The sequence below is a fragment of the Anabrus simplex genome, chromosome 1, assembly GCF_040414725.1.
Source record: "Anabrus simplex isolate iqAnaSimp1 chromosome 1, ASM4041472v1, whole genome shotgun sequence".
In the NCBI taxonomy this organism is placed as follows: domain Eukaryota; kingdom Metazoa; phylum Arthropoda; class Insecta; order Orthoptera; family Tettigoniidae; genus Anabrus; species Anabrus simplex.
Genome location: NC_090265.1, coordinates 585,071,474 through 585,098,307, shown reverse-complemented (window position 1 = coordinate 585,098,307; position 26,834 = coordinate 585,071,474). Strand labels below are relative to the sequence as shown.

General features: G+C 38.3%; 1 protein-coding gene across 1 annotated transcript in view; it reads right to left on the bottom strand.

The window, feature by feature from the left end:
* LOC136870482 (uncharacterized) overlaps positions 1-26,513 on the bottom strand; it is a 251,138-nt gene extending 224,625 nt beyond the window's left edge. The window contains exons 1-3 of the mRNA XM_068227133.1: positions 26,177-26,513; positions 25,865-26,086; positions 6,740-7,760 (exon numbers count right to left, since the gene is read on the bottom strand). Coding sequence (XP_068083234.1) covers positions 6,740-7,760; positions 25,865-26,086; positions 26,177-26,260 — 1,327 coding nt within the window. The 5' untranslated portion in view covers positions 26,261-26,513. The remainder of the gene's footprint in view (positions 1-6,739; positions 7,761-25,864; positions 26,087-26,176) is intronic.
* Between the last annotated feature and the right edge of the window lie 321 nt (positions 26,514-26,834).

Below are 26,834 nucleotides of genomic sequence, written 5' to 3'. Positions count from 1 at the left end.
GGGGGCCTTTGTTAATGATTTTAAGTATGTTTATGTCATTGTCAATACTGGTGAAGCTATGTTTGTAGTCTTGTATGTGCTGTCCTATGGCAGAGAATCTGTTGTATTTAATGGCGTTGACATGTTCAGAGTACCTGATATTGAAGTTGCGGCCAGTTTGTCCGACGAAAAAGACGGGCACGATTTTACGGTCATCTGAAAAGAATGGACGGAAGAAAGTTAACTAAAGAAATCTTTCACTTTTTTGATTCAAACCCGAAAACCACAATTCCCTGGTTTAGAAATACCAAAGAAGACCTGCAAATGCTACATATCTCAGCTGAAGACGCCCTTAACAGAGATCTCTTCAAGAAAATATTGACGAACGGGCTAAACCGAGACGAGCAACCGAAGAGAAGACATGGTGCCCCTTGGACAGAGGAGCGTAAGCAGGCCAACTCACAAAGAATGAGGGAAATTTGGGCTCTAAAGAAGGCCAAGTTCAGTGTCAAATGCAACAAGACTTAACGTGGTCCTTGATGGCCCCAGCAAATTATATATACAGTATATATATAACTACAGATAATGGCACTGACATGTGGCCTATTTAATAAAGTGTTTTTATGAACTGTCACACATTTAATACTAATAACAGTGAATGCAAAATGAACTAAAATATTTAACAATAACTGAACATTCAACGCTTAAAAGTAGCCTACAGTTTGAATGAAAGCTTGGTCAAAAAAATATATAATAAAATGAAAAAACAATTGTGTTCATTCTGCTTGTTGTATAGACTCATCAAAATACCATTTCTCACGAATAAAACGAGTCGCCCATAATTTTCTTTCGACTTCACTTACATTTTTAAAAAAACTCGTCTTTCGTCGGTGGTTTACAAAACAGTTCAGCTTCATCGTTTCACTTGCGAAAATTGGTTACAAAATAAATATCACCATTACTTTCAGTTATGGTACAAACATATTTTTTCTGTTTCTTTCCGCTGTATTTTCCAAGTACGAAGTCACACACTTCAAAAGCCGTAACACTGGGTGGATTTTTGTCATCTGCTTTAATCTTGTAGTCTGGATGTAGAGAGTGCGTGGTAGTAGTTTCAAAATAATATTTTCTTGCCTGAACTAAATATTTTTTGAATGGCTCCACATAATGAATATCATGTGTTCCTGGTAGTGCACAGAAATGTACTTTGGTCGAAGTCCACAAAAAGAAGACTGACCGATTGCGAGATGTGGGTATTCTTGTTTAAAAACTTTGTATGCGTCTTGCATTGTGACGCGCATGAACAGTTTCTTTTTTTTAAATTTTTGTCCAGAACAGTCCTTTACTGAGATAGAATCTCTTGCTCGATGGGATGGCCAACTGATATCATCCGGATTGAGAATTTAAGGACGTCTTGATTTGGAAGTGAAGACTTACTGCATTTGCCGGAGATAGATGAACTTAAAACAAAATTTTACACAAGTTCCCATTTCTTCCGTGGACTCTCTGGTCTGCTCCGAACGCTTTACAGCTTTCCCCAATGTTTGTTTGCATATATAATCAGACGTTGGCATACTCTGCTCTGCAATCAATGTTGATGGTTGTGTTGTTGGACTTGTAGAACAGGAAGTAACTGTTGATAAGCACTGAATTTTTTTCTGAGCTCTGCGTTTCTTCACCGATTCTCGTACCTGTTGGCAGCGTACGCTTAACTGGGCAGGTGTTATCTTTCTTCTCGTGATACCGTTTACAACGTTCCTTGTGAGTAAGCGGCATTAATAAATATCACCTCAGTATGAACACTGATTGCTATTCTAAAATACATCCTTTACAAGTGAGTGTGACGCAGAAACTGAATCCTGTGGGCAGCGTGTTGCGGCAGTGGGGAACTTCCCGGTCACCTGCTCGCAAGAGCGCCGTAAACACACGACACATTTTACTATCAGCTTCGTATGGATCCATTTGAAATTTTAAACGAATGATATAGGCCCTAGCAGATTGAAAGGGTGTGCAGTATTGGCTTTGCATACTAAGTTTTATTCAAATTGAGCCACGCACTTTTCATCTACAGAAACTTTTAAAACTTTTTTGTCGCGTGTTTACACGGCCTGCAGCAATAAATTAATCGCTTTATTACACCTTATATGAACTGTTAATAACGTAAGTAAGTACTTTACTGTAAAGAGAAAGAGCATTAGAATTAACATTTACTATAATTATTGTGATAACTTTTCATCATAATGAACAGGAATTCCTAAAACTATTGAGAAATATCAAATGAATTTAGCTTCTACATAAAGGTTCAATTAAGCACACATTTAAAAACTGAAAGTAATCAAATTAATACATTTCATGAAATTAATAAAATAATATGTTTTATCTATCATAAAAACAAATTGTTGAGTTTTATTTTAAACTTTACTTTTTCCTACTTGGGTGGACTATTCTCTGGAATCAGCCTGAAGGTAATTTACTAGAACTGTCTAAGTAATGTACTTTAAGTTCACTATTGAACAGAGGGACCGTGCAGATATCTATGTCAGTGAGATTGCGTAATTTGACAGTATGTTGGGTAATCAGCCCGAAGGCTGGTTTGATCCTCTGCAGCTTCGCCAACAGCTGTCATAAATAGCCTAGGCGTCACTGAAGAGGCGTACTAGGGAAACGAGGAGTGAGGTAGTTTCCCGTTGCTTTCCTCACCGAGCCAGCAGTTGCTCTTACATATCAGTCTGCCAAGCCCACTGAAATGTATGCACCAACTGACCCTATGAGCGATATTTTCACACCATTCATAACAGGGACTGGCTGCATAAGGAATGGTATTACTAGCATCACTCATACCTCAGTCACTTTCATATTGTCAAAGCCAAGGATGAGACTGTGACAGGTCAATGAAAGTAACAAATTTGATATAGCCCATACCAGAAGACATAGTGCACTGTAAACACTACATCTCGCCAGCAAAAAGAATCACTATAAGACCAAGCTGTATGGAAGTAAAAGAATATACATAAGCACTTCTGCTGATTCTTGTTTCTCAATAAATGAAATTCAGGTTCTGTTATCCTCCCATTCAAATAGCTGTGGATGTATTCATTTAAATATTATACAGTTATATATACATGAACAAGAGATGCCCAATTAAATTATACATGAAAAATAGCTGTTTTTATTTCAATGTCTGGTACCTAAATCCTCCAAATTCAAATACACTTGCCTTTGGTTAGGCTCACATTAAGACTCAACATGGCAGCTCCATAAGTAACATTAGTGTCTTGACCACACTAGATTGACCTTGCTTTAGGTAATAAATCTATTACGATAGTAAAGACGATATCTTTGTGAATGACTATCTGGAGAATGATAGTATGAGTAATTTATCTGGAGGAAGGGAGGAGGAGGGAGAAGAAAAGCAGCCTGCTCACACGGTGAGAATACAATGAAGGTTAGTGCCACCAAACAGTTTCTCATACAATCAAGGTAAATTACGCTAATTTTGTACTACTAAAAACATGATTTCTCGACCCAATCCAGTCTGGCATTAGGGATGAAAAACTTAATGAACATTCTAACAAATAGCCTATGAAATAATCATTACCCTATTCATGATGGAGGTGTAGGCAACCCCAGATGCCTCACAGCAGCAACTGAACACACATCATGATGTAGATGAGGCATAATTGTTTTTCTGTAACAATGGTGATGGATCCAGCAAGGAAGCACAATATTGCACAGTAGTAGAGCCTAGATACTCTCATAAACACAATATTTGGAAATGTCATGTGTCGCAACAGACATCTGATGATTCTGAGGTTACATTTCAATGATAACAGTACCTGGAAATAGACTTCAAAAAATCAGGCCAGTAAAAGTTCTGATGGAACCAAACATATCGTGTGTCATTTCTCCAGTACACATCAAAAAAGGTTTATGTTGGGTGTGAAATTCTTAGTGTTAACAGACTGTGAAACTGGTTACAATCTGAATTTTATCATACACTGTACGCTAGTAAAAATACAGAAACTGACTTTGAGGAACTGAGAGAGGCTGGAATGTAATAATAATAATAACAACAACAACTACTACTACTTTTAACGGTTTTAGAGATGCCGAGGTGCCGGAATTTAGTCGTGCAGGAGTTTTTACGTGTCAGCTAATCTACCAACACGAGGCTCATGTATTTGAGCACCTTCAAATAACACCAGACTGAGCCTGGATCAAACCTGCCTAGTTGGGGTTTAAAGGCTAGAGCCTCAACTGTGTGTCACTCAGCACGGCGGGCTGGAATGTCACGAAGGGTTTGTGTTAACACTTACAAGGTCATATTTTGACAAAGGGCATAAGTTTTTTATTGGCAACAGGTATATATCTCTGTTTGTGAGAAACTCCAAGAGACCAGGACCAGTTGATAAGAAACCCAAGAAAGGAGGGATGTAAGTTCATGATACTGATAAATTATTTACTTGCTGGTATGACAAGAGAGAGATGTATACACCTTCAACAATGCACAACAATGAAATGGTGACTGTAGCAAAGTGTGATAAGCACACATAAGTCTCGCCCTCATCCTGTTTCTCTCACGGAGTCTGATATGAAGCAAGATGAATATTGAAGCAAATTTTTATGACTGATGAATAACTTTCCGATGCCATCCTCATCAGAGGAGTTAATGAGATGAAATGAACGATATATATGATAGCAAGAAGGGAGAGGATGAAACCTGATGCCGGCACATCTACTCCTCTTGAATAGCACCAAGGGGTCTGCTCCAGACTTAATCTCTCCATCTGACAGATTTATTACCATCAACAGTGTCATATGCCCTCACTCCTTATGAACAACGCAGAGAGATCTGGAATTGAATCCAGGCCTTTGGCACGCAATCTAGTGATTAGAAATTGTAGGCTATACCACTACCTCTCCTACCCTGCCAGCCAACAGTCTGATGGTGAATTTTCTTTTTTGACCAATGAGACTTGAACCAGATAACCATGGACTATAATGATAACATCGGACCAGTGGATTCTACTGACATGCAACTCGGCATACAGTCTGGAAGAAAGTGTTAAATGGTTTTTTTAAATCTGGACATTGTTGTTAAGGATTCCTACATAATAATGAAGATATTATTACGATCAAATGCGTCTCTGAAGGAGTTTAGATTGAACCTCATTAGCCAAACGCAGGAGCAACAGTCAACAAAGAAGGCCGGCCACAATCCTGTCCACCACCAATGAGACTTGTGGAAAGACACTTTCTATCTCCCATCTCAGCTACAGCAAGCAAGAAAGGACCTATTGGAGAATGTGTAGTGTGTTCCAGGACTGAAAGGACAAACCACAAGAGGAAGGAAACCAGATATAGGCCTAGAGTAAATGTCTTAAGTGTAGTGCATCGCTTTGTTGTACATCCCTCCATAGAAATTTTTCACACAGTAGTGAAATTTTGATGAAAATGCAAAGAGAAAATGTTTTAGTTTTCATGTTTACCCTAAAACTTAGTAAATAACACCATAAATATAAAATAAATGTTGGCCTATTTCAGCCAGTATCAAAATATCTAAAATAACCCAGGCAGGGACATGCATTAGCAGGGAAGAAAATCATTGAATCTCTCTCCTGATTGGCTAGATATTGTAACATTGTTTGTTAATTACAATGACTGGTTTTCCAACAGTTTTTACCTAACTGGCCCGAGTAGTAGAGTGTGGAAGTTTTCGAAGTGATTTTCACTGGTGTTTTTGTGAGTTTTTTGAAGATGTATTGCCTGTACTTCATGTAGTACAAAAAAAAAATCCCTATTAATCTGTATATACAGCTCCATGGCAAAATGGTTAGCAGGCTGGCCCTTGGTTCAAGGGGTTTTGGGTTTGATTCCCGGTCAGGCGAGAGATTTTAACTTTCATTGGTTAATTCCTATGGTTCAGGGGCTAGGTGTTTGTGATGTTTTCATCATTAGATTTAATCTTAGGTAGGACCCCATCCTCACAGGTCGCCTATATAGCGTCAAATCGTAACCTGCACCAGGCTTTTGTGGAGACAACATGCCATTATTATTATTATTATTATTATTATTATTATTATTATTATTAATAATCTCTATATTTTTGTTGATGTTTTCTGTATTTCCTTATACAAAAGCATGGACTGATACGTGGAATATGTACAGCCATTTCCGTGGGGTGGGATTCATTCACCAGACTATTCATGTGACATGAAAATCTTGATAATCCACACCCCAAAATGTTGAAAAGTTGTGGAAATCACTGTAAACCAATGCCAAGAGAGGAACTCTGTCAACATATATATATTTTAATTTTTTTTTTTTTGAGTTCCTATATATCAAGAGTCAGTGCAACTCCGGATTCAAAATGGCAGGGGATATCACGCTGATATTCCTTCATGAAGTTGCAAACACATAAGAATGTAGGGATATAATCCGAGAACTAGAATCTGAACGCCGATGAGACATGCTGTGTTGTGGCTAGCGAGGGACCAGACACGAACATTGGTTAAGCCGTGAGCAAGCAGAGAGGTGAATGCAAGAATGGAGCTGGTGCTCTCCCCACTCCTTGCCCAGACAATCCGTGACTCGCACAGGGAGTATTGCCACTTGTTGGTAGCACCCTGACAGCATTCCATGGTGTAGGAGGCCTGGGTGGAAGAGTTTAGGCAGTAGGTGATGTCAATGTTGTTATAATACCAATTACTGAGCTAAATTTCAAGCTAATAGTATAACATTAAAAGCAGAAACAACTTACCAAGAACATCCCAACACTCTTCCCATGCTAGGCAAGATCTAGTTTTCATTTCTTTTAACACCTTGATGCACTGAAGTTGAACCACAGATACTTTTGAAAAGATACAAAGCACAGACTTCAGATGAGTGGCAGTGAAATTAATTGGCCACTGCAATGTTTCTAAGAGCATACTGAGAGGTATCCTTGAATTTCCTTCACAAGGGCACTTTGCACCGGATGACAACGTGCATGGAACAAAATCTATAGAAGAGACAATTTCTGAAATGGCAATCATTAGTCCGTAATATTGAATCATCAATTCAACTTGCCAGGAGTGAACGTTCTCTAGCAAGTAAGAGTTCATTAACGTTAAAATAATGGTTATATGGGAGCATACAAAATAAAGGTCTTTAGAAGAATTTGTCTCTCTTAGGTATTCCAACAAAGAAATACACTGATCAAGCTTACAACTTGAGTCTCCATTCAGTAAACTTGTAAGAATATCCTTGAACAATGACACAGTTAAGGCATGTACCTTCTCTGTAGTTTTGATACAACAAACTTTCTCTAAAACTTCCAACATCTTTGTAAAATTCTTTCTCTTGACACACATCATAATCATAGATGATACTAATCGAACATACATCTGAAATGTTTTATCAGGATTTGTGCCAATAATCGTATTACTGTAAAAGTTATGAGTCATATCCAAAATGGTTATTTGGAAATCCAAACTGTCTTCTTGATATTGTAACAGCTGTGATGGTTCAAGCAGATTCTCCATCCCCAAACTTGAAGCAGTATGAGTAAAAATGGTATTCAAAAAATTATCACCACAATGTACAAGAAACTCGAATGATGCTTTCAAATTGTCCATTAGCACCAACCAATCTTTTTGTACAGGTTTCTGTTTGGCCTTTTCTTTTATTAAATTGTAGAGCAGAAAGTAGGTTGCATTACAGACTCTCAGGAACATGTTTTCTTCCACCAGTTCAGAAGAGAGAAAAAATTCCTTCAGCCGCAATGTAGGTTCAATTTCTCCCTGCAATTTAAAGAAAACAGGAAGATAAATACTAATAGAAGGGAAACTAAGAGGGCAAGATAAAGATATTCTGAAGTGCACATGAACAATAACAGCAGATATTACAAAGTGTTAACAAAGCAAACTGAGGAAGAGTAAATTCATACTATGCAGGAAATTAAACTATACTTCCTGAAAATGGCAAATTTCTAGATAACAGCCCATACACAGCTCAGATGGTTGGATATAAACCTTTCAATCTCAAATTGTGATGTAAATTAGTACCAACCAAGTTAAATCCCATAAATAGGACCTGGATTTTAGTAACCTGCCTTAAAAAGATGACCTTATGAACTTAAAATCTATCAAAAATGATCTAAGAGTGAATTCAAGATTATCTTAATTTTTTTTAGTACTCAACACAACCAATTATTTTTCACTTAGTGCAGCATTACAATAAGTTACAAACATCTTCCATACATTTTCAATGTGCAGGATCGAAGATTCAACTAATAGTGCTTTATAAATTAATGGATGCTATACTCTTCTTGTCAATGATTTTTTTTTTCTTCAGAATTTCAAAATGTTCACCTGCCATGCAAGTTATACCTACTGTATTTTTGAATACAATGCTTTAAAGGAGAACTGAAGTAAAAATGTGTATTTTTATATTTGTTAGTTTGGACTCTTCTGATTACAATACTAGTATTCACATATTTCTACACAAAGCCGTTTCCTAGAAAGAGCCAAGACAAATATTTCTACTCTGGTTTGGTGACATCACATTGCCCGAGATGTCTTACCATGCAGCTGTGTCACAGTAATAGGTTCTGCCAGTTTGAGACTATGCGTGGCATTGGCATGAGTTCCTTGTGCTTTGTTGTTTAATCATTTCTTCATTACAGTGTCTTCAACGCTAGTTTTTTGTATTATTGCACAGTGTACAGTAATTTTAAATTTGATCTATATGCCAGTGTGTTCCGTTTCTTGGCTGTTATATATCGACTTTAATCTCATTTAGGATACTACTACGATTCTGACTTATTATGGATGTAAACAACCTTTTGTCTGTATCTGTTTGAACAAGAATGAACGACATTTGCTGATGTCCGAATAGTGATCTTCACATGGATATACTAAATACTACAGGTCAAGCCAGCATGCGCTTTTGGTGTAAATCGAATGGTGTACCATCATGGATACTAATGAAGACGTATGCTGTTGTGAATTAGACAATGTAGAAGCAGTAAAGTAGTAGGAATATTTGTGTATAAAAATAAATTCCTTGTTTAGAATGGGTCAACAGTTATTCTAGACTGAACAGGGCTAAGAAAAGTTTACTGTCATTTTTAAATCCATCAAAAAAGAACTTAGCATTTAGTTTGTTACAAACAATTCACTTCCTGGGTAAATTCACACTGTAATTGGTAAAAAGAACAATCGGCATATCACGAGCTGTCAACATAAGGAACACAGTGGAAACCAGTGGAACCCATGTGGGCTTCAAACTGTAAATTAAAACAGTAGGACTATGTAAGAGTTTCCTAAGATAGTTTAGCGTATGATAAAAATAGATACTGTATTATTTTGATATGCAGTAGCTCATTTATTGTTGCAAGTGACATGAAAAGTGCTGCTTGATCAGGTCATCTATCATCAACAATCTGCATTTAGGGCTATCGCCAAAGTGGCAGATTCCCTATCAATTGTTTACCTAGCTTTTTCTTGAACGTTTTCAAAGAACTTGGAACTTTATTGAATATTAACCTTGATAATGTATTTCAATCCCTTACTTCTTGTCCTATAAATCAATATCTGCCCCAATTTGTCCTCTTGAAATCCATCTTCATATGATCCCTTTTTAAAAGCTCCGCTCAAACTTATTTGTCCACTATTGTCATTGCATACCATCTCTCTGCTGACAGCTTGAAACATATCGCATAGTCTAGTATCTTTTCTCCTTACTTCCAAGTCTTCCCAGCCCAAAGTTCACAACATTTTAATAACACTACTCCTTAGTCCGAAATCACCTAGAACAAATAGTGTTGCTTTCCTTTGAATCTTTTACAGTTCTTGTATTAAGTAGTCCCAGTGTGGGTCCCATACTCTAATTTGGTCTTACCATAGACTTACATGCCCTCTCCTTTACATTCTTACTGAAACCCCTAAATAGTCTCATAACCATGGGAAGAGATCTGTAACCTTCTTTAATAACCTTCTTAATATGATTACCCCAATGCAGATAATTCCATATATTTAACACCTAGATACTTCCAGTGTTCCGCATAAGGTAGTAACATAGTAATTAAAACAGAGGAATTTTCCTCTTGGTTTAACAACTTGACTTTCCATCTCATTTACACTCATACCATTATCAGCTGTTCGTCTCAACACTGTCTAGGTCCCCCGCAGTTGCTCACAGTCCTGCAACTTATTTAGTACTCTATACAGTATAATGTCATCTGCAAATAGCCGTATCTGTGATTCAGTTCTTTACTCATTTACAAAACGTACACCGAAACCTTGTTAGCGTGTTCCTTATTTACACGTTTTGCCACTGAGCACGTTATAAATTAGAAGTCCCGATTCTAATAGTATTAAATCTATATAAAAAATACCTCACTTGTCGCGTCACAAATTTTCGCAATTACCGCTTATTACGATCACATTTTTCCTAGTCCTGAGAATGTTATTTGCCATCCCCTGTGAAAGAAACGTGATTTCCAACTCCGGTAAGAATCATCACCACAGTTGTGTATTTATGGGAAAAGGCCTTGAATTTCTGAACTTAACAGGGTAAGTTGCACCTTCGGGGAGCTAGTAGTTAGCCTCAGGAATGTTTAGTTTTACTTGCCAGTTGGCAGTGAGGGTAGTGAATAACACAGTGAGCCTGTATGTGCTTGCATACCATTCAGAAGTTAGATATTTTTTTTATGTTGAGTGGTACAGAGAAGCACCAGGAACTGGTTTGCTTCTACAAATCTATTCGTCTGCGACTTCAAGTTATTTATAATCTTCATATATTATTTGATAGTGTTGTGACTTTGTGCCTGACAGAGTGTGAAACTGACCCATTTCTCCAATATTCATAAACATTGTGTGATTTCGCCTACTTGTTTTTACGGCTGACGATGACCTGGACTAGGGTCGAAACCGGTCCCATTTAAATAAGAATGTAATTACTACATTTCTTTCTTTTATGTATTGAATTGGTTGAACTTCAATTATTTAATTTTTAATGGTACAGAGAAGGGTAGAGAATATTTATCACGTGATAGCTTATATCTGGGTTAGGAACATAATCGTGTGAGGTTGACTAGCGTGGTGCATATTGTCTTGTAATAGCCTAGTTGGATACAGAAAAGGTCACGAAATTTGTTACTAATGAAGACAAAATTCTAATCTGTCAGAAAGTGGACTAGCATCCACATCTTTATGCGCACAGAGGTGGTACGAATCAAAACTGACACTGGATTGGAGTCTATCTTGCGTGAATGTTGAAACTCGCAGATTTGAGCTACGACTCGACCACTCAAATTAGTCCTGGTCAAAGTTTCGTTGGATTCAAGATGGCGACAAAAGCCATTCCTCATCGTCACACAGTTGAGTAAAACCTCTAATTCGTTCTTTAATAGTGTGACCAAAAAATAATGTTTAATAACCCACTGGTCCAAAATAAAATGCTTCTACTAATATTTGTTTTAGAAAGTATGACCTGCAAAAAATACTTGATATTTTTATGGGCCCCCCACGCAAATGTATCATTTGTTGTCTGGTGTTTTTCACACCTTTCAGTGCACTGCTATTTTACAAGCCCCAGCAGAAAGGGTTTTCATATTGTTCTCTTGTGTTTTTTCACACCTTTTAATACTTTCCTCCAATCTTTAGAAATTGTAGATATACTAGATATAATTTTCACTGTATCCATGGATACAAGATATAAAATGCCCTCATGTTGAAAAAAATCTTATCCAAAAATTTCCATAATTCTGGATAGATTTCATTCATACGTTCAGTAGTACGCTTTCTCACTTAACATGTTCTTTTTCCATGTTCCTTGCAGAAACAGGTTTTACTGTCTATAAGAAAACACAAAGGTCTAATAATACCGCCCTGTGGAACCTCCCCTCTTAATTGTTACAGGATCACATAAAACTTCACCTCTAATTCTCCAGTTCTATTTTCTAGAAATTTAGCTACCCACAAGTTGAGCTTCATTGGAATAACCTTTCCTAAACCTGAGCTACCTTCTATCAAACCAGTTAGTAATTTTGCAAATGTGTCTAATATAATAAGAGATAATGTCTTCCCAGAGCTTACAAACAACATGCCAAGCTGACTGGCCTGTAATTATCTGCTTTATGTTTGTCACTCCTTCCCTTGTACACTTTAACTACTATTGCAACTCTCACTCCATTAGGTATCGCTTCTTCACGCAAACAGTAATCAAGTATGTATTTCAGATATGGCACTATATCCCAACCCATTGCCTTTAATATATCCCCAGAAATCTTATCAATCCCAGCTAATTTTCTAGCTTTCAACTTTTGTATCTTTTTGTAAATGTCTTTATTATCAAAGGTAAATTCCAGTAATTTGCCGGTTTAGTAACCTCTATCTGGACAATATCCTTTTACGCAACTGCCTTTACATACTGGTGACCGAATACTTCTGCTGTCTGTATGTCTTCACATATACACTCTCCTTGTTAATTAATGATCCCTGGAATGTCCTTCCTGGAACCAGTTCCTGCCTTGAAGTGTGCATACATATTTTTCCATTGCTCTCTGAAATTCATGTGGATGCCAATTATGTTTGCAATCATGTTACCATATCCTTAGCTGATTTTTTTTGCTAAATTCAATTTCCCAGTAAGCTCCTTCAGTCCCTCCTTACTCCCACAATCATTCCTAACTACTTTCTAATCTACAGCTGTTCCTTAATTTCTCTGTTATAATATAATGTGTCCTTACCACTTTTAACCCTATAACCCTAGCACTCTTAAATCATGAGTCAAGAACAGATACTCCCCTCCATCCTGTGAGCCACTAGGCTCCCTCTCCTTCCACATATACTGCCCTCTGTCAGTTGTGGTTCTGCAGCCGTTACAAGAAGTTGACTCCTTGGGGTAAGTCCGCCACAATATATTTTGGTAATGAAACAGTACATAAGTTATGACATAGTTTGACACCAACCGCAGCAGTTTTGATGCGTCATTTGGTTTCAATTCTGGATGTGTTGTCGGACTTCAACAATGTTATAAATTTGGATTGTAAATTGAGACATACCAGACTGTTTACTTCATTACTGGTTGTATGTGAGCATATGTTTTCCAATTTGTTCGTGGCTGAAGATGATCCAATATATGTGGGGTCAAAACTAGTCCCAGCTATATAGGACACTATACAAACTAATGGTATGGAATAATGGACCCTTCTCTACCCTTTAATAGTTAATAATGAATCACTACGTTGTAAATTTAATGAGTGCTAGTTGTGCTCAAACTGTCAGAATAAGATTTGCAAATACTAGTTGCATGAGGTCAAGGAATTCTTATAGAAATCTGTCGTGATATGCAGTCGGAAGTTTTCTTTAATATTTCACATTCTCTGCATGAATCCTATTTTAATGACATTGGGTTCTAGTTCACTGAACATCAGCGTTACACGGATTTGGTCTTTAGCTCTTTTAAGTGTAAAACAATGAACCACCAGACACTTGCAGAGGATGATATTTTGGATTTGCTTTTATCTCACGATGTACGAGAGAAAAATGATGTACTCGAAGCGAATTTTGGTCACAGTGATAGATATGACAGCAATAAAGACCCAGAATACAGGCCTAATTATTCTCATTCAGAATGCGAGGAAGAGAGTACATTAGTATGTCTTTGCGAATTGGAAAGTAAGCGGAAACGAAGAGGAAGGCCAAGAAAGCTTCCGAAGAGTATGATGGGAAGTCCAGAAATGGACAGCAATGAAGAGGGGAAGGAGACATTGGTCAGCAGTGAGAATGAAGTCTCAAAGAGGAGAGGGAGAAAGCAAGATGAAAATAAATGATCAAGAAAACAGTCAAAATGGATTTTTTACTGACAGTCAAATTATCCGCAGAAGTAGGGAAGATAACACAAGATCTATACGTGAAATTAGTGGCAAGCTATCAGCTGAAAGAACCACTGAAACTGGAGTGGAAGAAGAGTGCCCAACTGGAGATAACGCAGGAACATCTTACATAATTAAATGAGAAGATAAAGAAGAAATTGCCAGAAAGAACGGTTTTAAGTGGAAAACTAGCGTACCTGTAGATGGAAATATTATGCAAAAAAAATTTTCACGTCAGGCAGATTCCACACCAAATGCAAGCGGTGTCAAGAGAACCAGTGGACACTTTCAAGAAATTCTTCACACTTGATTTGCTTGAAGAAGTTCTGATTCATACCAATGAAGAAATTGCGCTCCAGTGGGTTAATTATAAGAAATCGGCTGATGCCAGTCTTCAAGATGTCACAATGAAAGAACTTGAAGCTCTACTCGGATTATTGATACTAACTGCAGCCTTAAAGAATAACCATCTCGACTGAAAAATCATATTTGTCAACATTTTCCAGTAAAGGATACAAGGATGTCCGACAGAAGATTCTGGTTCTTGATTAATTGTTTAAGATTTGATAAGGACGCACAGAAAAAAAGGAAAAACTTGCAGCTATTTCTAAGATTTGGGAAATGTTTATACTGAAATTTAGAAGCCATTACAAACCAGGCACGTACCTCACGATAGATGAATAGCTAGTAGGCTTCCAGGGGAAATGCCGTTCTAGAATGTTTATTCCTTTGAAACCCAACAAATATGGCATTAACCCAATCGCATCATTTGACGACCCTAGCTCACAAAAGTTATTCGTGGCATATTAATCCAATGATAAGCTCAGCTCGCGGCGATGCACTGATGTATATCAATACATGTAGTTCAGTTACTAACTCACAGATGCCACTTGTATGAATTCTGAGCTGACGTTTAGACATGTGGCTTCAGTTATTTTACGTGCTCCACGCTCAGGTTATCACACACTTCTGGAACAAGAGATAAAAGAATCTTTGTTTATCTTATTTCACTCACATCAGTTGCAATCATGGCGTCAAGAAGATGTGTCGGTGTTGATGAAGATGGAACATGAAAGCTAATAGACAGTGTTTTAGAGAGTGATTATGAAGACTGATGTTTGTGACAACGAAATAGACACTGAAGGTCTTAGTTCGAGTGATGCGTGTAATAGTGCTTGATGACACGATAGTGATACAAATGACGACGGTGGGACAAGTCGTTCGAAAAGAATTCGTACCTCGGCGCAGACTAACTTAAATGACTGAAACTGGACAAAAAGTGACAATATCCCTGTTGTACATACGTTTAGTGAATACAGCGGGGGTTAGTGATAACTTATTGAAAAAGTTACTGTGCACCTGCCGTAGTGCAGGATTTAAATGTGTTTTCTCAGTGAACTGCTACAGTATTTAAATAGGATGCGAACGGGTTAAAATCGTTATGATGCGCAATAGTGGAACAAGTACATGATGGATGCTCGTCTGTATCTAGGAAAATGAACTACCCCACCAAATGTAAGTGCTGCTGATATTTTCGTTGATCAACTTGCTGATTGTATAAAGCGCAACAATAGAAACACCGTAACGAACAACTAGTTCACCGGTGTTCCTTTGGTTCAAAACCTACTATAGGAAAAGCAACTGACTGTAGTAGCTAACATGAAAGGAAATGAGAGAGAACTGCCAAAAGAAGCAACAGACCTTAAGTTTCAAGGTCAAAGAACTGGATCATCCCTGTCTCTCTTCGATAAAGATAAAGCATTGGTGTCATACAAGCCAAAGGATAACAAAATAGTAATCCTAATTTCTCCTTATACCATTCTGCTGCTATGGATCCTGCTACGAGGAAACCAGAGATGGTCAAAGTTTAGAACAGGGCCTCTCAGAGTGCATGCACTCATGCACTGAACGGTGCAAGGTGCACGAGACGACTTCACTAGGTTGACCAGAGTGCAAAAACCACCACACCACTTCCCCTACACCCGTCTCACCCGTTCGGCCTGTCTTCGCCTTCACCTTCCCCACTGATTCTCCCCTCACTGCGAAATGTTTATGTGCAGTGAGCGGTGACACTGTTGTATGGGACAATCTACCGGTGTCAAAACACTCTTCTTTCAATTTGGTTTGTGCAGACAATTTATCTTCTCTAGCTCTTTTCTTTTATCTTTGCAATGATACCAGTTATGCCTGGAACAAGGGACTGGCTGACAGCAATTCTGAGAGCCTTCTTTAAATTACAATCAGAAATAGGCCTACTCGCATGCAATCTAGTTTTCGTACAACTCAAAATAGGAAAAAAAATATCTTTCACACATGCATGTGGAACCAAACATAGAAATAATCTTAGCTGCTTCGATGCAACTTAGGAAAATCCTCCTTCGGCAAATTCTCATAGAATTTGAGCAAAGCCTTTGTATTGGAAAATAGATCTTTTTGATTAACTTATCACATAATTATTGTCCTACGGATTAAGCATTTGGCTTTATCGTCACGACTGGGAAAAAAATATGAAAGTTCCCAGTTCAATTGAAATGGACTTTTGGAAGTCTTTGCTTTCCTCAAAACAGGTTGCTTGATTATTATGTCGTTGCCTTGCGCTTATCTATTTCACTGATAAACAAGCAGGCTACCACCGAACGCTTGTCGCTACCAGCACACTGCACAAGCCGAGTTGGACCGATGCACAGTGCGCAGTCTCTGTTACTCGATTTGCACGCGTGAGATTTTGGGCGTTTGAGAGGCCCTGGCAGGATGAATAGAAGTACATAGTGTGACGACTTCTGCTGTTTGATATGTTCCTACACTACGCGGCGCTGGTGTAGGTAAACAGGGATCAGCTGTCCCTGAACATGTGATTTTAAATGAGATCTGATGTGACTTAATTCGGAATTTATGGTTTAAATAAATTATTTAAAACCGTCTGTTTATTATTGTTATGTTTCAGGAATGTGCAATCTCTTTACTGACCGATGACTGTGTTTATGTGTGATCTGTGTTTCGTGCAAATTAAGATTATAGTGTTCCTTATTTTGAAAGTACTATGTGACAAATTCGCAGGAAATATTTTACATTTAGTAATGATTTAATGACATTACTTCTGAAATTGGTTCGTCAGTGTCTTAACGAATATGTCAAACGGGTATGTGTGTGTATAGAGCTATTTCATTAATTCACTACAAAATCAAACTCAGTTGCAATTATCAGCTATAACCTTTAAAAAACACATGTTCGACTGTTCGTGTACATGCTGCGTAATATAAACACATTAAAACTCTGCAGGCAACCACATGATGTAACGTAGCGGTATGGCATACATATGTAATTCCTACATAACTACTTAAGTTAAATTATATATTAACATGCTCAGCACTCCACCCCATCAATCAGTTAACTGGACACCTTGGATATTTTCCGGGTATGTTTTGCGGTCGTACGAGCTTGCATTTCATTCCGTACTTTTGTTCGGAAATAAAATCGGCATCGTATGTAATGAAAAATTAATTTTGGTACCAAGTCCTGAGCATGTTCACTACAGCACCCAAGTGTATAAGAAACAGTAACTGAAGGTAAACTATCCAGGCATTTGTGATATACTTCACCCCATATGCTTCTTGTACACTAATATTTCTCACAACTTCCTCTACATGAGAAAACATCAATAATAATTTACTCGTTGGATAAATAAGATAGTTGGATGCGTTAAAATATTCTTCTAGACTTGTTAGGCCCTCTGTATTTTTTTGCATAGAACCAATACATGCTGTACAGCCTATTACTTCGCTTGCATGTTTAACAATATACCTACAGAACTGATGAATGACATTAATTTTTGAACTGGTGAAACGAGCTATTTGTTCATCTTCCCAACTTGATAATGGTGGACCGAGCTAGTTGGCCGTGCGGTTAGGGGCACGCGGCTATGAGCTTGCATCTGGGAGATAGTGGGTTCGAATTCCACTGTCGGCAGCCCTGAAGATGGTTTTCCGTGGTTTCCCATTTTCACACCAGGCAAATTCTGGGGCTGTACCTTAATTAAGGCCATGGCCGCTTCCTTCCAACTCCTAGGCCTTTCCTATCCTATCGTTGCTATAATACCTATCTGTGTCGGTGCGACGTAAAGCGACTAGGAAAAAAAAATTGTGGCTGATCAAAGGTAAGCGTGCTGTAATATTTTTCCTGAGCTGTACTTGTGATTTTGGCATTCTCTTTGACAACCAGCTTTTGCTATGGCTCTAATCTGACTGAAAAATTATGTTAAGGGTACTATCACTTTAAGGCAGATGTTTACGTGGGGTAGCCTTCGACCACTTTGAGAACAGAGTGGGATCTTTTGGGGGTGAAACAAAATGACGCTTATCATTCGAATGTTTATTGTAACCCGAATTACAACCCGGGACATTGCAAGTTGTAGGCATATTCACATGCGGTAGTAAATTGAAGCATATGTCAAAGTATACGTCCTACTTCTCAAATGCATAATCTTTTTCACTTTTCAGTTCATGAAAAGTTAATGCCAGCTATTTTGCACTTATACAACTGGAGAATGCATAAAACTACTGAAAAAGACCACAAACTGTTTGCACACTTCCACAGTAAGCCGACGAAAAGCGCGCGTACTTGGCCCTTTTATCGACAGCAGCGCTGCAGGTGGCGGAGAACATGCACACCGTGTCTGTTAACATGTGATTCAGAGGGAGTCGTCACACTATTCATTTCTATTCGTCCTGGCCCTGGTTTAGATGAAATGAGCCAAGACATGGACTCATCTAGAAAAAAAATCAATTGCTACTGATCTGCATTTAGGGCAGTCGCCCAAGTGGCAGATTCCCTATCTGTTGTTTTCCTAGACTTTCCTTGAATGATTTCAAAGAAACTGAAATTTATTGAACATCTCCCTTGGTAAGTTATTCCAATACCCAACTCCCCTTCCTATAAACAAATATTTGCCCCAATTTGTCCTCTTGAATTCCAACTGTATCTTCATATTGTGATATTTCCTACTTTTGAAGATGCCATTCAAACTTATTCGTCTACTAATGTCATTCCACGCCATCTCGGAACATACCACTAAGAAACAAAAATTGATGCCTGCCTGACCATCAGATGATATAGATGTTGGTAATGAGAAAGTCTCTCATAGAGCATTGGCACTGCCGGTGGCTTCAAGTAACCTACACAGTGGCCTCCACGGTGTGCACTAGCCATGAGTCTTGGTGGGTGTGCTATTTACCAAATGATGAGCCAAACTTAGCACACTGTTGCAAAACACTGGCAACCAGGAATGAGTTAGCTGGAAATTTTATAATGTCCAATAACGGACCATTTATATTGGTATTATAAATTTACTCATTCGGGACAAATATTTCAGGTTCCCTATGGGAATCAACATACCACTTAGTCAAGCAGCTCATCTTTCTCCCAAGTCCTCCCAGCCCAAACTTTGCAACATTTTTGTAAAGCTACTGTTGTCGGAAATCACCCAGAACAAATTGAGCTGATTTTCTTTGGATTTTTTCCAGTTCTTGAATCAAGTAATCCTGGTGAAGGCCCCATACACTGGAACCATACTCTATTTGGGGTCTTACCAGAGACTTGTATGCCCACTCCTGTACATCCTTACTACAACCCCTAAACATCCTCATAACCATGTGCATAGATCTGTACCCTTTATTTATATGATTACCCCAATGAAGATCTTTCCTTATTAGCACCTACTACAGGTACTTACAGTGATCCCTGTTGAGGATTGTGAATAGACAGTGCCTCGCCATCTACTGGGAGTTTAAGAACTATTCACGTACAGACATATCTGTAGTGATTGTATGTATCGAGAGTTGAGTGAATAACGAAAGTGTATTGAAGGTGTACTTGGTGTGTAGTGTTTTATCCCCCTAATATTTTGGTACCAAAACCCGAGAGTGACTGTTACAATACGCGATACGGTTGTGTGAGAAGACGGACGACAACCTCCAGGAATTTGAATGACCTCGCAGCGAGGGAAGTGTTGAAACTACGAATTTGTAACCAGCCACTCCAGACTCCACGAACACATTACAAAGCTAAGTCACATAGACTTACATTTGGGACATATACTTTACAAATTAATTGGAAATAATGCAAGATTGCAAATATAATAGAGAAATCGGTAATACTTAAAGATAATACATCACAAGACAAAACTTTTATTTTATATTAACGAAAGCATGATGCCAGCGATATCTAGTAGAAGTGAGATGTACTAACAAGCATGCCGATTTACATCGCGACACTAGCGCCAAAGATGAATGTTGCAGATTTAGCGCCAGCTGTCACCTATTCACTGTACTGTAATCTCAGTCAACAGTCTTCATCTAACAGTTACTAAGCGTACTACTGCTGCTAGCCTTCACTGTTGCTTCATCCCTCTCAGGACAACTACCCTCTTCTTCTAGAGAGCACATAGTGAAAGGGATTACAGCCAGCCGGCCCTTTTATTTACTGCTTAAAATATTCCAGCTGACCAGCACACCATGGAAGAAGACAAGCCTGATTTACAACTCAGGAATTTGAAAAGGAAAAGGATGACAGAGGACACTGCTAACTAAACTTAGCACTACAGTTAACAAGGTTACTGTGGACACAGTGACTGACTACGAATACGATAGCATAAGATTTCAAGATACACTGGATTATCTCATCACCCTGGACTCTCCTATTACCATTTTATCCGATGAATAGGAAACTGATGCCGCTAAGTGCAAAGAGAGCAAAGAGTATATTGACACAGCCGAGAGAGCAATTTTAAAGCAAAATGCACTCTCCTTATCGGTCACCAGTTTGAACCTCACTCCAGTAGTACCATCACCACAACCCTTTACGCATACCGTGAAACTCCCTGTCATCAGATTAGAGCCATTTTCTGGAGACTTAGAGAAGTGGTCCCGCTTCTGGGAGCAGTTCCAGTCATCAGTAGACAGCTACCCCTCAATCTCTAGTAACGACAAACATGTCTTCCTCCACAGGTACCTAGAGGACGAACCTAAGGATTTGGTTGATGGAATACCAATAACTGGCAATGCATACGAGGAGACAAAACGGATCCTAGTTTCACGATATGGAGACAAGAATCGTATTACCCAATGACAGGCATTTTGCTGCAGTAAAAAGAGTGGTAAGGAAAAATGACAGAATTTACGTTCCCAAAGATTATACAGAGATGATTGTACTGTCCACAAGTCAAAGAAAGTTTACAGTTAAAATGGTTGAATCCAAAGATATTATTGACTTCAAATATTGGTGGCCTTCATTCTTTTTAAAAAAATTGCCTATCTGTGGAATCAATGAATCGCAGACTTCCACGAGACCAAAAACAATCGTTCCAGATAACGTTCTTCAGTCACTTCACATACACAAGTGAAATGCCGAATACTGTTCAAGCTCGAGATTTCATTGACGGTCTAGTGGTACATACGTTCAATCTAGGTATCAGGAATTCAATGAGTGTCATAACGTTCCCTGCAAAGTTAGCATATCCAGGAGAAAGACCGCCTATTCAGGAGAAGAAAATACAGGATATTCCAGAAGAGAATCTTGATTTCTACAATGGGATTATTAATTGGCCAGTTACCAAAGATAATGTGTCCGTTGATGACTAGAATGAATACTGACCAAACACTTTTGTAAAACAGCGAAAATAAAGATATTTTGTAACAAATTAATTTTTGTCGCCCATGTTTTTTGGTAAAACAGCACATGTCAAGGGGATATAATTTCCGACAAACCTAAACTACTGCCATATTAATTCCTCTATTTTTCAATAAAAACAGATTTCAATGTCCTCTACCTATAAAACAGTATTTTTACAACGTGTATACTGTTTACTGTTCCTGTACGTTTTAGATGGATATCTCCAAACTAAGATTTATTGACATGTGCTGTTTCAGAAAAAACGATTCAATGAGAGAGAAGATCGCAGAGTCATAACGAAACTTCTGGAATTCTTGAATGAAGAGGTAGAAGGTGCCATGACCTCATAAGAAATTAGAGGAGACTGTACCTTTTCAGACAGGTTTGCACCCACTCGATCTGTTACATGGAAGACTTTGACACATGGTACTGGGGGGCAATGTGAAAGGAAGAAATAGCAGTGGCAGACCACAACTATCGTATATCAACCAATTCAGGACAAAGGTTGACTTAATTACTTTTGTTTCCAACAAGTTGCTTTAGGTTGCACTGACACAGATAGGTCTTATGTTGATGACGGGACCAGAAAGGGCTAGTAGGGAAGGAAGCAGCAATGGCCTTAAGGTACAGCCTCAGCATTTGCCTGGTGTGCAAATGGAAAACCACGGAAAACTCTCTTCAAGGTTGCCGACAGTGGGGTTCGAACCCACTATCTCCCGCCGCACTTAAGTGGCTGCAGCTATCGAGCTTGATATTAGTTACTTGGAAATGAAGAGATCAGATTCAGAACGGAGCTCATGGAAAGCCACTACAAACCAACCTTTAGACTGAACACTGCAGGAGGAGGAGGGTGCATCTGCTTTATGCAAAACCGAGGAGCTACGTCCAAACTACTTCAGGACCATCCAAAGACTTTCCCATCATAGTCGGTGGACACAAAGAGTCCACCTCCGTCCCCGTTCAACATAGTGATAGACACCATAAGAGCCGAACTGCACCGGCCATTATCACGGACGACTCTTCCCAATGCTGTTGGTGTCATGTTGACTGCAGCTGGATCTACAATGCCAACTCAAGAATGGAGCTCAGACAGAGAAATAACACCTGTCTCAACAAGAAAACAGTACATCAGGCACACAGGAAATGGGGAAACATCAAAGTAAACTGCAACAACCTGCTGCCAGTGAAAATTTTTAAATACCTCGGATCCACGATAGCTGACAACGGCAGACTTGTCACAGAAGTCAACATGAGAATTAATGCAGCCTGGATGAAGTGACAACAAACTGAGTCACTTCCAACCGCAGGATGAAAGATCATCTAAAATCTACTTACTGTCATCCACCCTGTCACACTCTATGGCTGCGAATGTTGGCCGACTATGAAAGAGATGAACACTGGCTTAGCATAAAGGAGATGAAGAAGCTGAGGTGGACAATGGGAATCAGCGTTTCCAATGACAGCATCAACAAACTGCTTGGAGTTGCATCAAATCACAAGAAAATGGCGAGAGCCATCTCTGATGGTTTAGGCACGAGCAGACAATTGTCCAGATGGGCTACAACCTAAGAGGTTGTCGACAGAAGATCAAAGGGACAAACTGAGCAATAATGAATCAACAGACAACAAATAAATCAAGAGCATGAATATCCATCCAGGGCAACCAGAGGTAGTAGGAAGTGGAAACAGAAGATCCATGTAGCGCACCCCACAACCAGGTACGATAATTGCCAGAGAGAAAAAAAAAAAAAAGTAAAGCAATAAACGCAGGCTAACAAAATGTCATACTGCATAGTAAAATCAAATGTCCACTCATATATAGGCCAACTGCTTTGTGCACTGTTTAAGTTATTCACACAACCAAATAATTTCTAATTTGGCTACCAGAAATGACGGTAGAAATACAGAGACCACCCTGCAAGGATTATGTTAGTTTCAATGCTGCTATTCTTACCTAGAAATGATTGTGGAGGAGAGATGTGTTCATAACGCCTGCCAGGGTCCAAACTACCCTCCCCTAGAAGTATATTTACTTTTATAACCTGAAGTAATGGTCCAGGTTCCATTATCCATTGCTTCTGCCAAGGATCATGAACACTGGCCAATGTTACCAATCACTGCAAAAGGAAAAAAACTAAAGAGGCCTGTGAAGTTTGAAAGTGTCATGCAGTAGGATGGTAACCTTACACTTTCTCAATTCCTCCTTTAATCTTGGGACTTACAGCAAGGAAAAAAGGTCATTTATTAGCTTTTTTAACGTATTTTTGCACGTCCAGGCCAATATGTCATGAGAACAGTGTGGGCCACAGTCCCTTCGAGAGGCTCTTTTCTATTGCTATAGCACATACTGTCCGCGCGGCAAGGAAAAAAGGTAATTTAGTAGTTGTAACCTATCTTTGCACATCCCGGACAATCTCTCATGAGAACAGTGGCCCCATAGGGGGCACACTCCGTTTGAGAGGCTCTTTTCTATCGCCGTGGCACATATTGTCCGCACGGCAAGAAAAAAAAAAATAGAACCATATCAAACCAACAACCAACAGTTGGCAGCAGTGCTATTCTACTCACCTCAGCAAATAGTGGAAACCTAAGTATTAAACAGAGGATAGTTACTTTGCGTGCGCCACATAGTGGTGCCTCGTATTACTAACATTGTGGGGCGGACTCTATAGTTTTGCCGAAATGACTACAATCAATGCATGAAATTATTTCCTTTACTTGCCAAGGTTAAGCCTGATTTATTCCCCACTATAATTCTCAACCACAGGGTTGTCAAACAGTATCAATTCCATTGATAAGTGGATTGTTGTGAAATAAGGTAAATGTACCACTAGATGACACCTTTGCCTGGCAATACCAATAGGTGACAGTCTAAATGTCATAACACTAAGGAATTTCCACATCTCCAGGGGGTAGTGCAAGTACTGGCAACATTGGAGATCCTTACTTTAAACCTGAACTGATGCATATGATCAGTGATGTGTGTGTTTTCATGTGAAACAGATCTTTGAAAGACATTTGAATGTATGACTCAATATTTCCCTTTTTCTAGACACATTTCTTAAGGGATAAGTTGGAAGTTCATATTTTATGTAGAAAGGTGAAGTTTCCTACTGTATAATGGGCTGCAGGATTCTAGACTATTAAGGAAAATTAAGGAATTTGCTTTAGCTGGAAAGGTTAATCTTAAATTGCATATGTTATTATGGGTGTCATCCAACAGTCTTAGTGAACCCCATTGGCCCAATGGTTGACAGGAGTGTCAGGCATTGGGATTTTGTTCTACAAGGGAATTGGCTATGTTAAAAGAGTCATTCTTTAACATACATGGTAAACCATGTTAACTGCATTATAATTTGATTACCAGAACCAGTAGGCCTAGTAAACAGGGGGTGTCAGTCATTGGTGTTCAAGGTGTCAGGCATTGGCTCAATTTGTTTTACAATTTCTTTCATTTTATCCCTACATTCAAAATTAAAAAAAGATTTTAAACTATTTACATGAGACCATGGCTGATGCCACAGAATAAATGAGAAATGAGAGTTCTATGATGGCAGCAGCCAAGGGAGTTCCCAGGGTGACACTGATGTTTTAGGCCTAAGTCATTTGATGTCCTTGTTTGTGTGGCTTGAATTTTTAAAACTTTGAAGACTGATTCCATTGCACTTTTACTCCAAAGACTGATCTCTTGGCTCTTTTTTAATTTGAAGACCGATTCCATTGCCTTTTTTAACTTTGAAGTCTGATTTAATTGATTTATTTTTACTTTTGAGACTGACTTTTTACATTCTTTTAATACTAGCAACTGTTTTCCTTGACTAGCATTATTAGAAATGTACTTCCTTGTAACATTGATTTAGATTAGGCCTAAATGAGTTTGTGTTTTAAAATATGCCATCTATTGGGCCAAGAATCATGTCATCTATTGGGAATCTTGACTGGAGCGGTGTCACCTGTAGGGACTAATGCTAAACGTGAATATAAATTTAATTATCAATAGTTGAATGAAAAAAATTGAAAACTAAACCCATATTCAAACAGGGGATAATCCAGGGAATTTAAACTAGATTCTTGTTCAGTAAAATAGTATTATGCGTAATCTCAGTTCTCATTTTGCCATTTTTTTCTCTTCATCATGTCATCTATAGCTACCATTACATTATATATTGGGATTGCATGAACATAATCTATATTACAACATTCCCCTCATGGTTCAACAGAACACTTATGCACTGTTATCATCAAAGCACAAGGTGACTGAACTGTAACTTCTCGCTCAGCAACATACTAAAGTGCATGCAGTGAACATGTCAAAATAGAAGCAGTAAAAAATATTTAGTAATATTGTGGTTATTTTACCTGAGATATGAAGAATTTACAAATATGATGAAGGCAACAAATAAAATCACTCCGATTCACTTTCTCACAATCTATGTTCCTGCTGCACAATTCTGTAAGCATTTCAACATTCTCAATGTTCCTTTTTGTGATCTTCGCTGTATTTGTATCAGAAACAGCTTGCTGAAGCCTCAGTAAGAGCTTGAAGGCTAATTTGCTTTTGTCACCATGTTCAAAATTTTTCTGAAAACAAATTACCAATATATGATAATTATCTATATTTAAAGCTAGACTCATCGATTATTTCAACCAAAATAAAACATACTTGCTTACCTTCACAAGTGGCACAAGTCGTGGTAAATCGTTTTCAGTTATCAAAAGCACAAAATTATCATCCTTCATTTCAACGTCTTCCATTTTTTAAATCTAGAAATCTAAAATCTAAAAATATACTGGACTAATTGTCGGAAATGTCATTCGTACATTTTAACTGAAGAATGAACAACCATACGTAAATACCACAAACCATTCCAATTCTCTTGGTGTTCAGTTTAACTGAAGTTCAAGTCTGGCTCACTTTATGGAGAGTACAACGTTCTACTAACTAATATGCACGAATGATTCGTAAGAAATACATGCAACTACAAAAATATGCTTTTGCCTATTCAACCGTTTGGCAGACACAATCAGTAGTGTTTTCAAATATCGTAATTCGCTCTCTTCATGAAACTTAACACAAAAATCGATTATACTCGAAGTAGTCGATGGAATTAATATCGACTTGACGCACAGAGAAAATGTAAATCACAGAGATCAAAGCAGCAGAAGATACATGTAATATTTTCCCTTTGCAAAAAGCTAATGATCATAATTATGTCTTTCGCCACAACATATCTGGCGTCGGAGGACTAAGTTAACAACTTAAAATAATAATAATACAGAGTTTCACATCATGTGCGTTAGTTTTCACACAACTTTCTTAAAAAGGAAC